General features: G+C 41.2%; 1 protein-coding gene across 1 annotated transcript in view; it reads right to left on the bottom strand.

Moving 5' to 3' along the window:
- The window catches only part of kcnd1 (potassium voltage-gated channel, Shal-related subfamily, member 1), a 76,657-nt gene extending 65,263 nt beyond the window's left edge, over positions 1–11,394 (bottom strand). The window contains exon 1 of the mRNA XM_027151913.2: positions 9,674–11,394. Coding sequence (XP_027007714.1) covers positions 9,674–10,788 — 1,115 coding nt within the window. The 5' untranslated portion in view covers positions 10,789–11,394. The remainder of the gene's footprint in view (positions 1–9,673) is intronic.
- Between the last annotated feature and the right edge of the window lie 4,994 nt (positions 11,395–16,388).

Genomic DNA, 16,388 nt, shown 5'->3' with positions numbered 1-16,388 from the left:
GTTGTGCACGGGCCAGCCTCCCGGGCCTTGTTTTCGGCCATCACCACCACGGCGAACGAAAGAACATCGCCTATTTAGAGTTATGAGCTTAAAGTGCTCTCGTAAAGTTCGAGGTCGGTCTGAATTAAAGTTCCGAACTCAGATGACGCCTAAGGTTATGTTTAGGGCTAAAGGTTAGGTTTACGGTTCAAAAAATTAGTGTTACGAACGCACTTTGAATCTCTGGTTATGTTTAGGGCTGGGAATTAGATTTAGGGTTCTAAGAATTAAGGTTATAGCTAATGGTTAGGTTTAGGGCTAGGGCTAGAAAACCGGTTAGGGTTAGGCATAGGGTTAGGGTTAGAGTTAGGGTTAGGCTTAGGGTTAGGGTTAGAGTTAGGGTTAGGGTTAGGCATAGGGTTAGGGTTAGGCATAGGGTTAGGGTTAGGCATAGGGTTAGGGTTAGGCATAGGGTTAGGGTTAGGCCTAGAGATAGGGTTAGGGTTAGAGTTAGGGTTAGAGTTAGGGTTAGGGTTAGAGTTAGGGTTAGGGCTAGGGTTAGAGTTAGGGTTAGATTATCAAATAGGCCACGCCTGCCCGATGATGCAATATCTGTTAAGCTGTTCTGAAATCCCTGGAAATAAGTGCATCCCAGGCTTCTCCTATTATTCAATAGACTCGGGTGATCGTCTACACCACAAGGTCCTCAGGGTCTTGGATTGTTCAAGGACAACTCATGTCCCAGAAGACACTTATATAAGCTAACGGCAGATGGTGAAAGAAGGGAGTCTGGGGCTCTCGGGAGAAGAAGAGACACCAATGGGACTAAAGAGTGCACGTCCTCTAGTAAAGAAGAGAATTATTATAATTTTTATAGCTTTCCATTGACATCTTCAGATTAGGTGATGTCAAGGGGTCCTGGGGGGAAGGTTCTTTGAATGACAAAGAAAAAGAAGGATCAGGTTAAATGGGTTGCTTTTTTCTTTGGCTCATCTTTTAGCATTAAAAAAAGCAGTAAAATGAGTCTCTGTCAGAAATCTTTTCATCAATATGTGATTGTCAATTAACTCTGATTTCTTTTCTAATTAAAAGTTTACTTTTATGGTTTAAAATTCTTTCTTCGGAATCTTTCATTGTCACATTGTCACTCAACAAAGTGCTTATAGTGGTGCAGTGGGATTCAGGTCTTGCTTCATCCTTTAGTCTGCCAGCTCTCTCATCTCTACATCTGTACACCTTCTCCAGGAAAATAGCACATAAAGTTTCAAATTTCATGCCAAATTGAGTTTGTCATCATGTAGGTCATGTAGATCATTACAAGTGGTAGCTCAGTGGTTAAGACATTGGACTACTTATCTGGGATAAGTCCCAGGACTACCAAACTGCCTCTGCTGGGCCCTTGATCAAGGACCTTAACCCTTAACTGCTCAGGTGTATAATAAATGAGTTACAAATGTCAGTCATCGTGGATAAGAACATCAACAAATGGCTTAAATTAATATAAATCAGTAACCAGTCATGCTGTGCATCTCAGACACATCATAGAGAACATGCACATCATAGAGCTGCATTGCATTCTGGGACTTTTGAGTCCAGCATTTCCACTACACGAATGGTGTCGATCATCACTGGAAAATGGTCAATAAGTAAAGAAGCTCTTGCTCTTTTTTGCTAACTCAGTAAAGAATCTTTGAATAACAGTGAACCCTAAATGTTATCCAAAAATTAAAGCTTCAAAGCAGACAACCACAGACACGTCCCTGGAATAACAAAAATACAGCTCCGACCAGCAAATTAGCACCATTGCAGTACAGCTACTACAACGCAAACAGTTAATATGTTTCAGGGTGGAGTATTAGATGGATGAGAACATTTTACGACCTGCTAGAAAACTAGATTCATATTAGCGTGATAATAGTGTGTGAATCAAATTTCAGATACAATCCTGCACTCTTTCTCAGGAATCTATGAAGACTTATTTCAGCACTGATTTGATCGGCATACACTCCTCCTGGTCTTTTTCCGCACACCAAGGCTAAAACGAAGCATTTAAACAGGCTTTCAGCAGGAAAAGCAAGCCTCATCAGCCCTGGAACACGAATGCATCTGGGGATCTTTGTGTTATCTGGGCAGGAACACGTGCACGCACAAACGCACACACACATGCATACAGATGTACTCATTTACACCGAAGAGGCGTTCGTTAGCATGCACAATGAAGCGTGCAACCAGTGGGAGCTGCTTTGTGTGTATGTGTGTGTGTTTGCATTAAATTGTGCATTTACTGTGATTTCAGCTTGCATATTGCATATGCAAATCACGGTGACATCAATCGTTGATTGAACGACACAATGAAAATGACAGAGTGTTCCTAAGCCACTGTTTGCTGAGTTGTTAGTAACTGAACGTGTTAGAGATTAGTCTCTGATGAGGGTTTCCCTAAAGAGCCTAGAGTTAAGACACCTCTCGCAGCTTTAAAGGACAAACTGTTCCTTACAAGGCTGGCTGCACCTGAAACACAGTGAATGCACATCAGTGTAACCTTGAGGAAAGCTTCTCAATGCTGTTTAATGGAAAATGGCTGTAAAAAAAATACACTGCAAGCGGTTTCCTAGCTATAGCATTGGACATCTGATTGGGCTTGTGTGCTAATCATCTAAGCTTTATGACCTGCAACAGGTGTCCCAGAGCATTACATACCGACATCGATCAGGTATCGATTACTTCAGATACATTCAGAGCATTACCAGAGCACAGACCTAAGCGTGCTGTGTTTATCATTACTGTGTGAAATCAATACCTCATGACAATACTATCAATCTAGAAATAAACAAAAAAGCAGGCTCTTATGGTATATAGTGCAATGCTTCCCTTCAGAGAAGAGAGCAGAACCTTCTCTCCTGGTGACCTACTGTACCATGTCTCGAGAAGTTTGATATAAATGCGTTTGAATAAAACATGACCTGTTAGCGATGTAACCAAATCAGAATGAACAGGTACCGTATTAAATAAATGCAAATACAGAGACACTATGTACTTCACAGAGTGCCTGCTTAAGCCTAGATTTGTGCATCATGACTGGAATCCTTTGAGGAAAAACTCCCTGAGATGATATGAGAAGGAAACCTTGAGATGAACCAGACTCAAAAGGAAAGCCATCCTCATCTGGGTGACGTCGGATAGTGCAGTTAGATAGAGTTAGGACACTAGTGGGACAGAGAAAGTCCATATTCATGTTAATGTGGCATCTTGTGATGTACACCATGCATACACCGTGGATACACCATTCATACCCCATGCATACACCATTCATAAACCATTCATACAACATTCATACATCATTCATCATGTATACACCATTCATCATACATACACCATTTATATGCCATTCATACACCATTCATATACCGTTTATACACCATACACAATTCGTACACCATTCATACGCCATTCATCATGCATACACCATTCATACACCATTCATATACCATTCATACACTATACACCATTCATCATGCATACTGTGCATCATTTATACACCATTCATACACTATACACCATTCATCATGCATACTGTACATCATTTATACACCATTCATATACCATTCATACACTATACACCATTCATCATGCATACATCATTTATACACCATTCATACACCATTCATTCACTATACACCATTCATACAAAATTCATATACCATTCATACACCATTCATCATGTATACACCATTCATACATCATTCATCATGCATACACCATTCATACACCATTCATACACCATACACCATTCATACAAAATTCATACACCATTCATAAACCATGCATAAACCATACACTATTCATCATGTATACACTATTCGTACACCATTCATCATGTATACACCATTCATACTTCATTCATTTATTATACATACACCATACACCATTCATACACCATTCATCATACATACACCATTCATACACCATTCATCATGCATACACCATTAATACACCATTCATACACCATTCATCATTCAGTGCCCATGCCAAATTATTGGCTAACGGTTCAAATGAAAGTAGACACTAAGGGATTTAAGAATTTTTTTTTAAGTATTTCCCTTTTCTCTTTAAAAAATATAATATATATTAATTAATATATTTCTATATTTAAAGTAAATGGTGATATTAAGATATCAAACCCAAATGTTCTTCTAAACACTTCTAAAATCTTCTAAAATTTGAAAATGTTTATCTCCAAACACTAAAATTCTGTCTAAGGTTACTAACTGAAGGAAAAGCACACGTCTCGCACTGAAAGCCAACTGACTCACTGACTGAGTCTGGTACAATGTATGGTTAAATTAAAGCTCCTGCTGAGAAATGAATTGTGGTCATTAACACTAACGTGAATTTGATCTCTAAACCAGCCCGAGTTATCAGGACGTCACAGCACAATTTATAATCCGCCGTTTTCATACCGCGAAGAATGACAACCGGGTCTTAAAAAATAAAATCAATGACTTGTCAGTAAAGCATTGTTGTGTGTGTTCAAATGCAGTCCAGTGACATACATTTGGTATAATACATGCTATATGTACTAATATGTAATATATAGGTTGGAATCGTAATGGTAAAATCAGGATTAATTCTGCAACAGAATAAATATCTATAGTTATACTTATATATATACATATATATACTGGGACTGTCTTCCTCCTCCCGGTGTGACAGAAGGATTCCACCAAACTTAGACCCAGCAGGATAGCTCTAGCCTGAACCGGCTCTGTGGGAGCATTTTTTTTTTCTGTTCTGGTGAGCTTCGCTTCCGGTTTCCCGCGGTGGACGCCATCTCACTTCCTGCCGGCAGACGATGCCACCATCCCGGGTTTGTTTGTTTTTTCTCGGTGTCCTGCTACATCACCCCGCATCTGTCTGGTGGGGGACGTCGCTTCACTTACTGATTTTCCGTGGAGGACGCCACCTCACTTCCTGCCCTCAGGGGGTGTTGCAGGCCTGTATTTTACCCCAGGGATGTTTTTGTTTATTTTTTGCTCTGTGGCAAAGGATTTTGTGTTCCCCTTTCTGGTTTTTGAGACATGGGTCTGGCCGCGGTGTGTCGGGGGTTGTGCTCGTCCCTTCTGCTTGGCCTTGGACATCGTCGGCCCTCTCTGGCTGCACCGCCATGTGCCTTGCTCCCCCCACCTGCCTCGCCATGTGCCTTGCTCCCCCCCACCTGCCTCACCATGTGCCTTGCTCACCCACCTGCCTCGCTGTGTGCCTTGCTCCCACTACCTGCCTCGCTGTGTGCCTTGCTCCCCCTTCTGGATCTCGCCGGGATCGTGGTCCCGACGGATATGGTTGGATACGGGATTGGTGCGTCGGGAACCGCGCCTCAAGGGGGGTACTGTCAGGATCCAGTCCGGACTTTGGCCACGTGCTTTTGTTTATGTTCACGTGTCTGCCCCACCCTTGTCTCTTCCTCCCCTCCTCTGCACACCTGTTCCTCATGTGTCAATTTTCTTGTGTATTTAACCATGCTGCGTTGCCTATGGCGGCACAGAATCCTTGTCTTCTGTCGTCTCATGTCACGTCTGTTGTTTTGTTCGTGGTCCTGTTTTGTGTTTCTTTATTTAATAAACCAGTTTATTTTAGCCATCCTGCATTCAGGTCTGTTTTTATCCCCGCATCGCTGACATCATATTCATATTCCATCTTTTCAAATTTGTCTTAATTTAACCATCTGGAGTCCACCCACGCAACTGGCATGTTAATCTTACAGTGTTAAGTGTACTTAATACACATCTCTCTATTAAAGATTATTATCTCATCAACATACACAAATATACACAAATATACACAGAACAGAAAGCTTAAGGGGGAGAAAAAGAAGTAGTTTGGAAATTCCAACCAATTATATTTCAAATCATGTGCATTATATACTTCCATACTGTGTGTATGATGCATGTATATACCGTACATTGCTCAGACCGTGAATTTAAGGAGAAAATACTAAAATATACTTTCACATAGTCAGATAGTGACACTGGATATAATACAGCTTGTAGACTAGATATTGTCTTAACGTTCAAGAGCAGAGTCGCATGTAATTGAGACACACCAAACCAACACAACCGCTAAAACTTCTACAGACGTTCCTTTCCTTCGATAACTTGTCGAGCAGTATGAAGAAATACATTATTTTATCGCAATGAGTTTTATATAAAATGAGTCAGGACTTATTTTATGAGCGTGTTTTTTTCCTCTGCCGATCACCTTAGACAGAATTTTAGTAGATGATAAATAAAATAAAGCTCTTTAAATCATAGCCGCTTGCGAGCGAGCACCCGGGGCATCTCAGAGAGCAGATACGGGTTCGATATTGCCGTCTACTTTGATTATATTGCCCTAGTAGTCTAGCTAAAAACAGAAATACTAGTAAACAACTACAAATTCTTATATCAGAGAATTTCTACTTTCATATGAGTAAAGAAAAGAAAACATAAGCACCACAAGACAGGAACAAATTCCATTTCCGTCCTCTGGTAAAATAAGTTAAAGAAGTATTTACTTTTACTGATTTATTTACTGAAAAATCTTAGCTTCCATGTGTTTCCTGTATCGCTATAGAAAGGGGTCAAATAGTGTAAATGCTACAGCTAAACACCTAGTTTATTAAACTGTAATAGTTTGCATTAGACTGCCAACATTCTGCATGTTGTTCTGCATCTATTTTCTTTTAAATTACGCACAAAAGATTCTCTCACACACACACACACACACACACACACACACACACACACACATTGAATGTAAGCCCGATGGCTGTGATACCCATCCTCATTCCAACCATCCATCATGGTGAGAGATGGTGCTGTTTAAGTCAAAAAAAGATGCACGGCCCACACACGTCTTCTCTCTCTCAGGTTAGCGCTGTACCTAATCACCGGCATTAATGTGACAGGCTCCTGTAATTTACTCCACATGAATGTTAAACGGACTGCTGTCATGTTTACTCTCATCCAGCTGAGCAACACACATCCCTCTGACGGTCAATAAAGGATTTGAAATGGATAGGAAATGCTTGGGCTATCTGTCTTACACAAACTGCTTTTCAGATTCATAGCCAATCCATCCTGAATAGTAAGCAGAGGTGCCAGCGTCGCTAAGAAGAAAATCCTAGTCGTAGTAGACAGAGAAAAAGCAGAACGGCAAGCGAACGCTGCTTACGATAGAATAGAAGCCTTTATTTTGTCACATATACATTAGAGCACAGTGAATTTCTTTCTTCACATATCCTAATTTTGGAGGTCGGGGTCAAATACCCCTTTTCCACCAAAAAGACCCGGGTGCTGGTTAGAGCTAGTGCTGGTTCAAAGTTGGTTCCACTGGCGAACCTTCTAAGAACCTGTTTGCCTTTCCATCGGCTAGAGAGCCATCACAGTGCCGAGTCTGACGTCACTGTATACGTGTCGCATTACACAGCAACGTTAGAACAGCAGTGGCAAACACAAACAATGGCTTTACTGTTAATACTCATGGATTTGTGAACCTACATTGGCATATAAACGCGGCGAATCCAACGTGTACGTGCGGCTCCGTGTAATCTGTATAAACGGTTGTAATCGAGAAAGTACATAACGTTATTTTATCATTAACACAGAAAAATTTAGCCTTAGCATGTAGCTACCTATTATCATGTGTGCTGATAATCGATCATATTGCGGGAAAGTAAAAGTATATTAAACATTAGTATACTCAAGGTACATTATCTAATGCGCTAACAGTAGCCCCGCCCACAGCCGCTGACACAAGAGGTTCTTAAGTCTAGACCAGCGACGTTTTGGTGCTACTTAAGAACCACTTTTCCTGGTTCAGAGCCGGTGCTTTCTGTCAAAAAATAAAGAACTGGTTCTAAATTAGGCTCCGAACCAGCACTCGAACTGCCTCGGTGGAAAAGGGGCAAAAGTGCAGGGTCAGTTATGATACAGCACCCTGGAGCAGTGAGGGTTAAGGGCCTTGCTCAAGGGCCCAACAGTGGCAGTTTGGCAGTGCTGCGGCTTGAACCCTGATCCTCAACCCAGAGAGTTAACCACTTGAGCCACCGGTGCCTAAAAACAAGCAACAAATTCACAACTTTGAATCCAGGTCAAAGTTCACCTACAGATAAAATGATCCCCTATCAGAAGAAAATGTTGATCTTTCACAGCTTGTCTTTTTTTCCTTTCAGCAAATTACTTTCTCTGATTTGTGAGTTTAAAAAATGTTTGGCCTCAAAAGGCAGAAACACACAGCCTGCATATTCCTGCAACAAAGGGGTCATTGGCAAAACATCTGAAATGCTTCAGCACTTGAATGATGCCAATTCTGTGTGAGAACAGACGACAGGACCAGATGTGGAAATGTTACTACTGTGCTGGAGAGTGTGGAAATTCAATTTTCGATTCGATTCAATTTTATTTGTATTGCGCTTTTAACCACGGACAGTTTCACAAGCCGGCTTTACGGCAATAAAAAAATTCTAATTCAAATAAAATATAATTATATATATTTATTTATTTCTATTTACTATTAGAAATCTAGAATATTTAAATATATTATATTTAAAAACAAATCTATTGATATTTATATTTATATTTACAAATAAAAATAAAAAAGAATATTTATAGATAAAATTATATATATATATATATTTTTTTTTTTTTTCCTAATGAAAAATGTTAACGGTTGCAAGGAAAAACTATGAGGAATCTACTACTGTGCAAAGATGTGGAAATTTTTGCTCAAATTGTTCAAAGCACTAAAGAAACACTTTTAAGTCAAAGCAATAGCCAGGAATGCGACAACTTATTAACTTATAGTCATTGATTGAAAGCACATTAGTCAGTGCAGCTGTTTCATTAACATTTAAAGAAGCATCATTTAATACATTTCTTATGTTTTATCATAAATTTAACACTAAATGTTAATTAAGCAAACACTGCCGAGTCCTGCGATTTTTTTCAACACTTATGATTTAATCTTTCATTATATGAGAATAGTAACATTTAGATTTTTTTATATATATATCTTTATATATATTATATATATGTTATATATACATATATTATTTATATATGTGCCTTGTGCCTTATATATATATATGAAATAAAAATGTATACAAATAAAAGTTTGTTAAATTGAATCCCAGGACCTGAGAAAAGCACATGCTAGAAAACCTCATGAGTAAATGTGATATTAAACCTTGTGTTAGAAACCTGCTGTCTTTTACAGATGCACAGGTCATGTCACTACCTGATACACAGCATTACACAACACTTCCGACGTTGCTGTGAAGCTTTCCACAGAACTTGTATGTCAGGACACAGTCAGCAGCATGCATGAGAAATGAAGCTGTAAGTGGATTTAGGCACAGGGGAATTTCCTAGAGTCCTTAATGGATCTCGTTTGCCTTTTTTCGCAAGAACCTGAACTGCTGCTACGCAGTCAGCACGCTTCACCTCAAGCAAATGTGTATGGCTCGTTATGTCTACGTAAAAAAATATATTTAAAGATAGGTGTCGTTATTAAGAAAAGATGATGAAATTCGGGCCTGCAGGGCCACAGCACTGTTTATTTTCTTGCTACAATGACATTAGAATCTTAAGCAGAGAAAACAAATTTGCCTACATTCGAGTCGCGTTTTATGAAAAGACAAATAAACAGATGGACTCACCCCAGCGTTGTCATAGTGACAATGGTGTACCAGAAGGACGCTGGAATGCTGGTGAAGTTGGTTTCCTTGGTGCCTTTCTCTGCATAGAACATAACTGTGGCGAAGATAATGATGGCCATGGTGAGGGAGAAGAGGAGGAAGCCAAGCTCAGAGGCACAGCTCTTTAACGTGTAGCCAAGGATGCGCAAGCCTTGTGAGTGGCGCGAGAACTTAAAGATGCGGAAGACCCGGAAGACACGAAGCGTGACAAAAGCACCGCTCACGTCCTCATTCTCAGGCATGACCAAGCCAATGTAGTAGGGCATGATGGCCACAACATCAATGACGCTCATGACCGAGCGCATGAACTTGCAGCGGCTGGGTGCAGCGAATAACCTCATCAGGTACTCGAATGTGAAAATGAGCACGCATGCCGTATCCATGCAGAAGAAAGCCACGGAGTACTTCTCACCACAAGGCAAGTCCTTTTGGCTGCCTTTGGGTGCTCGGCACGGCACAGTCTCCACTACGTTTGCAATAACTGAAACGGCAATGAAGAATCCTGTGACGTAGTAGAACACCAGAGCCATCGTGCTGGTGTGCGGATTCTCGAAAGCTCTCCACAAGCGCTCGCGAGGTGTGCTGTTTGGAGGTAAGGGTTGGTCTGTCGCCATCTCTGCCTCTGCGTCCACAGCCAGCCTCTCCTGATTTTCCTTTTTGCGGTCACGGTACTCTTCCATACAGCAGTCCCCGATGATGTCCGGGACAATGCCGTAGAAAGCCAGCTCCTCATCGAAAGCTTGGATGCACTCCTGCCGTGGGTAGTGCAGCTTGCCTGTGCGGTAGAAGTTCAGGACGTGCCGAAACATCTCCGGGTCCCTATCAAAGAAATATTCCTGAGTGTCTTCATTAAAGAAGAATTCCTTTTCAGAGCTTCCCAGCAATGTGTCAGGATAACGGTCCAGGGTGTTTTTCCATGTCTGGAAGCGCAGCCCGCTCACGTTAACTATCAGGATCTCATCGTTGCGGCTCTTTTTATCGACAGGGGGTTTGGGCATAGTCTTTTTGGCCAGAGGGAGCCAGCCAACTGCCGCTGCCCGAGCAAAAGGTAACCATGTTGCAACTCCAGCAGCCATTTTATTTGTTGATTTGTTACTAGAGGGTTTTTTTGGTTTTGTTTTCTAAAGAGTAGAAATTACGTAGAGAGTAAAGAGAATGGTGTCGGACCCTGAGGGGTTCTCTCTGAACTTTCTTGAAGTGAGAGGAACAAAATATCCAAACTAATCATTCGAGCTGTTTTGGGTTTCTTTTTCAGCCAGGCTGTCCTTGTAACTTACAGGGCAACGATCCTGCAAGGTGATCGAGTTCAGGCAAATTTCATCATCATCATCATCATTAGGAAACAAAAACTCGCAACAGTTCCATTGGACGAACAAGGGTACATCTGGTGCCATTTGACATCACATGGCAAACTTGCTTCTAATAATGAAAAGAAAAGGGCCCCTTAAACGGACCCGTTGTAAAAATTTCAATTCTCTCCTCGGAGCCTTTTTCCTGCAGCGTCTTGTTCACAAAATCATTTCACAGTAAGCCTGCTGGCTCGCTCACACGCACACTGACTAAAGACGATTTCAGATCTTATTAAATTGTGATGACGGTCTCTGAAATTGCAAGATAGGCAAATCTTTGCTGCACTCTCTCTTTTTTCTCTCTCTCTCACACACACACACACACACACTTCTTCCTCTCTTTTTCCTCTTTAACTCTCTGTTGTTTAAGAGCTTTGATCCTGAGTGTTTCCCCTCCCTTACAAGTGAGCCTTAAGTGGCTACTCGATTTCAGCGATGGTGGACGTGACTTTTGAATGGAGATCTCAGCATCGCAGGCACCTTTAATCCGTATACGGCGAGGTCCTTAATGTCCCTGTCAGAACAAACACAACAGAAGCTCAGATACTGTACAGCTCTGACATGTGAAGCCTGGACGCACTGTCACTGCTGTTCCACAGGCTTCTTCTGAGAAACAAGCTTCAAAGTAAGTTCAGGAATACAATCTACCAACATATATCAACATATACCAACATAAATCATATGCTAGTATCGTGACTAGGGTTACCCTAACCCTAACCCTAACCCTAACCCTATCCCCTAACATTATTATTGGTCAAAATTCTGATTTACAATTAACTGCAAACTTAATTAATGTTCCTGGGTAAACAAATACCCTCGCAGTATGACAGCTGAAGTGAGATTCAAACCAGATCCATGCATGCAACAATTCAATTTTTGCCTGTCATAAAGCGTTAAGAAGGACATGACTAACCCAACCCAGACTTGATACAGGGCATCTATCACATACTCACACAATCAAAAATCAATATCAGTTTACTCCCTCTAATATAACACAGCAAGTTCATTTAGAAGTTAATAAGCAGTCCGGGGAAAATAAGGCAGACTGCTATCTATAGCATCAGATTGAAAACAAACGTGTTTTTTTTATATTGCTTTTATACAGTAATTATTTTTACCAGTAATATTCATCTTGTTGCGTGTATCTCTATAGTCCGCTGCAGTCAATAAATAAATGTATTTTACCAAATGTCACAACTCTGACTGAGATCCAAACGTCTCTGTGTCGATTACAAATAAAGAATAAAGAAGAGCTGATGGAAAGTCTCGACCTGTAACGAAGTTCTGAGCTCTCAAGCTCAAATGTCTCACAGGCATCTCTAAGCTATTTTGGAGCTTAATAAGGATTATAATTACCTCCCATTATGAGGATCTTGGTAGGATGAGATGATGGGTCCTGTGTGACAGAAAGCAGGTGAGAGAAAGAAAGAAAAAAAAGAATGAAAAACGGGATAAGGTGGAAAAAAAAGAAAGAAAGAAAGAAAGAAAAAAAAAGAAACAGTCCGCAGCCGTCTCAGCATAGCACACAGAGGCTAGAGAAGAAGTAATTGTAATGCTTAGTCCTCTTAGATTCTCTCTCTCTCTCTCTCTCTCTCTCTCTCTCTCTCTCTCTCTCTCTCTCTCTACTCCTCTTCTCAGCTTGTGCTGTTCGTCTCACACACTGCCTCTCTCTCCTGCTCTCTCGTTTGCTTGCTCAACCCCCTCCCTATGTCTCTCTCTCTCTCTCTCTCTCTCTCTCTCTCTCTCTCTCTCTCACACACACACACACACACACACACACACACACACAGGATTTCTGTCTCTCTCATATACTTACACGTCCATTTAATACTTAACTCGCAAATGCATTGCAAAGACAATGCCGTAAGGAAGCAGATCTTACATACAAACACTGCAGATTCAGTTCTAAAAACACTTCAGCTCAAACGGTTCTTCATCTTTATAGCAGCCTGACAGACATTACTTCCGTTTCACATTCCATCATTCCTTGATCCTGGTCTTATCCTGGTCAGTGGAGATCCAATGCCTATGCAGGGAACACAGCGTGAGATGGTACACCTGGCCGGTTGCCAGTTCATTACAGTGCACTATGCACTGAATCCATTTGCGAGGTGGGAGGAAAGCCAAAGGAATCCCACACTGACATGACGAGAACATGTGAAACAGTAAGCTGAGCTCAGGTTCGAATCGGTGACCCTAGAGCTCTCATACCTGCTGCACCGACATACAGTATTAAATCTTACTACACTGCAGTACAGTAGCTAAGTCTTGCATTTGACATAATGGATTTTTGTCATAGTTACGGATTTACATATAATGCCTGTGAGTACATTTTGATGCTTTCTCATGAGGTCGTCCTCTGAAACCCCTGGGGGTGTGGTAGCTTAGTGGTTAGTGTTGGACTACCAATGGGAAAGTTGTGAGTTCAAATCCCAGGTCCACGAAGCTGCCCCTGAGGGAGCAAGGCTCAAGGCTTTTATCCCTCAATTGCTCAGTTGTATAAAAATGAGATAAAAGTAGCAGAGATGAGGACAGGATTAGGAACGAGCACATCAGAGGGACAGCTCAGGTTGGCTGTTTTGGGGACAAGGTCAGAGAGGATAGATTGAGATGGCTTAGACATGTACGGAGGACGGAGATGGTTATATTGGTAGAAGGATGTTAGGTAGAAACAGATGATTCGCTGTAGCGACCCCTTAACAGGAAAAGCTGAAAGTAGAGGAAGAAGAAGATAAACATGAGATAAAAAATGTACCTGGAAGTTGCTCTGGATGAGGGTATCTGACAAATGCCATAAATTAACAGCCTTGGCTATTAGGTTTTACATAAAATTCATTATGTTAAAGGTTCCTCATGGTAAGCAAACTAAAGACTGATTAATGGTGCTACATGGAATCTTTTATTTCTACACTACAATACTTGATATGTTTTGAATTATTAAGTGGGGAAGTGGCAGCTTGGTGAAAACATTGAACAATTTATCTGGGAGTTTGATTCCCAGGTCCACTAATCTCCCACTGTTGGGCCCGAGACCAACACCCTAAACCCTCAACTCTACTGTAAGTCTTGTTAGACTCGTTTGTTTCAAGGCTCTAATCCTGTTCACAGCCGAAGGTCCTAATATCGGCCGTGTATTCGACTCTCTTCCGTCAAGCATAGAGCGAGGAAATGTGATGAGTCTTGTTAGCTCATTTATACAAAATAGGGCAGTTTGTTCTCCTCTAAAAGTGTGCTTCAAAAAGATGCATTGTTGGCTTTACAGGTCTCAGAGGAAGCACTGCCTCACTTGTAGATTTTGTGTAAAGACTCGGGTAGTGTAAAGATTTGGGTACGAGTAACTTGGATAAATGGCACATGTTTAGCAGACAGGTAACTCTGAACTGCGATGTAACAGTTTCTGTTTCAGTCGTCAATCGAAACTCTAACGGCTCTTGTCTTAATCGCTTTATTATTAGCCTTTTATTCACTCTGGATTCATATTTCAACTCCGCTTACTTCATTCCTCCAGTCATTAAGGCTTCGAACGTCGCTCAGACAGACTGCATAATCAGACAAACTTCATAATCACAGAACTGAAAGGACTAAAAAGTTTTTCCTGTCACTCATCATACATTTCACAGATTTTTCTTCTGCATCCAGCTGATCCAAACCACCTCGGCTTCTAAACCAAACCCTCTGATTGGCTGAAGTGTGAGCTACAGGAGCCAGAAGATATAGAAGCCAATCTTTCTTTACATCACATACGAAGGTGGAAGACAAAAACCCATCCAAATCGCAATGCACCAAGCAGAAGGACCAACTATCCAGTTATAGCATATGCTTCCTCCGAGACACATGAAGCCAGCCAGCGACAACTGCTGCTCATGCTGCTTGGCTGAGCTGCATAACACACTCGGAGGGAAGACCTTTCTGTGATCTTCCTCATATATATACGTGTACACGGATGCCCGTGATTGGCTGGTGGTGCTGTATTTGGCAGGGGAGAGTATATACCATCCCGAGATTGGAGATTGTGGCAAATTTCCAAAGTTAGTGTTTTCTGTTCAGCCACTCAGGATTCAGTCTCTGCTTTCTAATAAATAAATAAATAAATAAATAAATAAACAAACAAACAATCAATAAACTTGCATGACAGAAAGGCTGACAAGCTGCTAGCCTGATGTCTCTAGTTTCATAAAGAGGGGAAAAACTTTCACTCAGCACAGTAATGCTGGTGGAATAGACGAAGTAATGACGAATAACTTCTCAGCATTTTAAATCATGTTATTTTGTACGTTCCACAAAGATTTAGCTATATTCAGCTAGAGTGAAGCTAATAAGAGTATGAGAGTTGAACAAGTCCAAATCTCTGCTCATGGTCATTTTATTTTCTTAAGCTGCTACAGCTATGGCACACTGTAGTGTCTGTAAATCTGAAAGCACACGATGCCACTGTGTATTAGTCATCCTCTGGAGTCGGATCCGTATTGAATTTATTTTGGGCTCAGCATGCCTTAGTCTTGATCTTCACTCCTACTTGTAAGGTCGTCTCTGGTCGGATTGGCTGTTCTCATCGTTCCATTTTTTACGACGGTGCCTCATCCTCCAAGACTAGTAGGAAATAGTGGGGTTTAAATAAATAAATAAATAAATAAATAAATAAATAAACGTTTAAAAAATGTCATTAAATGAAGAAACAGATGCTCCTAGGACGTGTTCTTGAAAACCAGGAGGACGTATTGTTAAGGTTTACATTCCCAGGCTTGACATTAGAGCTTACATACAGATAGGGGCAGTGGTTTAGGCTCTGGGTTGTTGATTGGTGGATCAAGGTACACGCCCCAGCAATGCTAAGCTACCTCTGTTGGGCCCTTAAGCAAGGCCCGTAGCTCTCCATGCTCCAGGGTTCCTGTATCATGGCTGACCTTGAGCTACCAAAGTTGGAATATGTAAAGAAACAATTTTACTGTGCTGTAATGTACATGTGACAAAATAAAGGCGACTTCTTCAAACGAATGTCACACAAAATCAAAAGTCGAATACGGTGAAAGGACACTTACCGTTTATAAGGAGGACACTTTGCCTGTTTGTACACCTCCACCCTGCAACTGCCCCCCTGACCACATGCACACAAAAGCATGCTGCTGGGATAGAAAGGCCCACGTGGCTTATTGAGTTGCACTGAAAATAGAAGGATTCGGTTACAGTAGTATTTATAGTTGTCTTGTTTCCTCGAAGGGATTAACAATTAGACTGCACTTCCAGTGAATCTAGTTTAAATATAAAACACAACAATGCATGCACTCAGACTCGTGTCTCCATAGGAAGATTCACGCGTGCTCGTAGAA

This window comes from Tachysurus fulvidraco, chromosome 14, assembly GCF_022655615.1.
Source record: "Tachysurus fulvidraco isolate hzauxx_2018 chromosome 14, HZAU_PFXX_2.0, whole genome shotgun sequence".
NCBI classification, from domain to species: Eukaryota; Metazoa; Chordata; class Actinopteri; order Siluriformes; family Bagridae; genus Tachysurus; species Tachysurus fulvidraco.
Note: the sequence above shows the minus strand (reverse complement) of the source record. Positions and strands in the feature narration are given on the sequence as shown.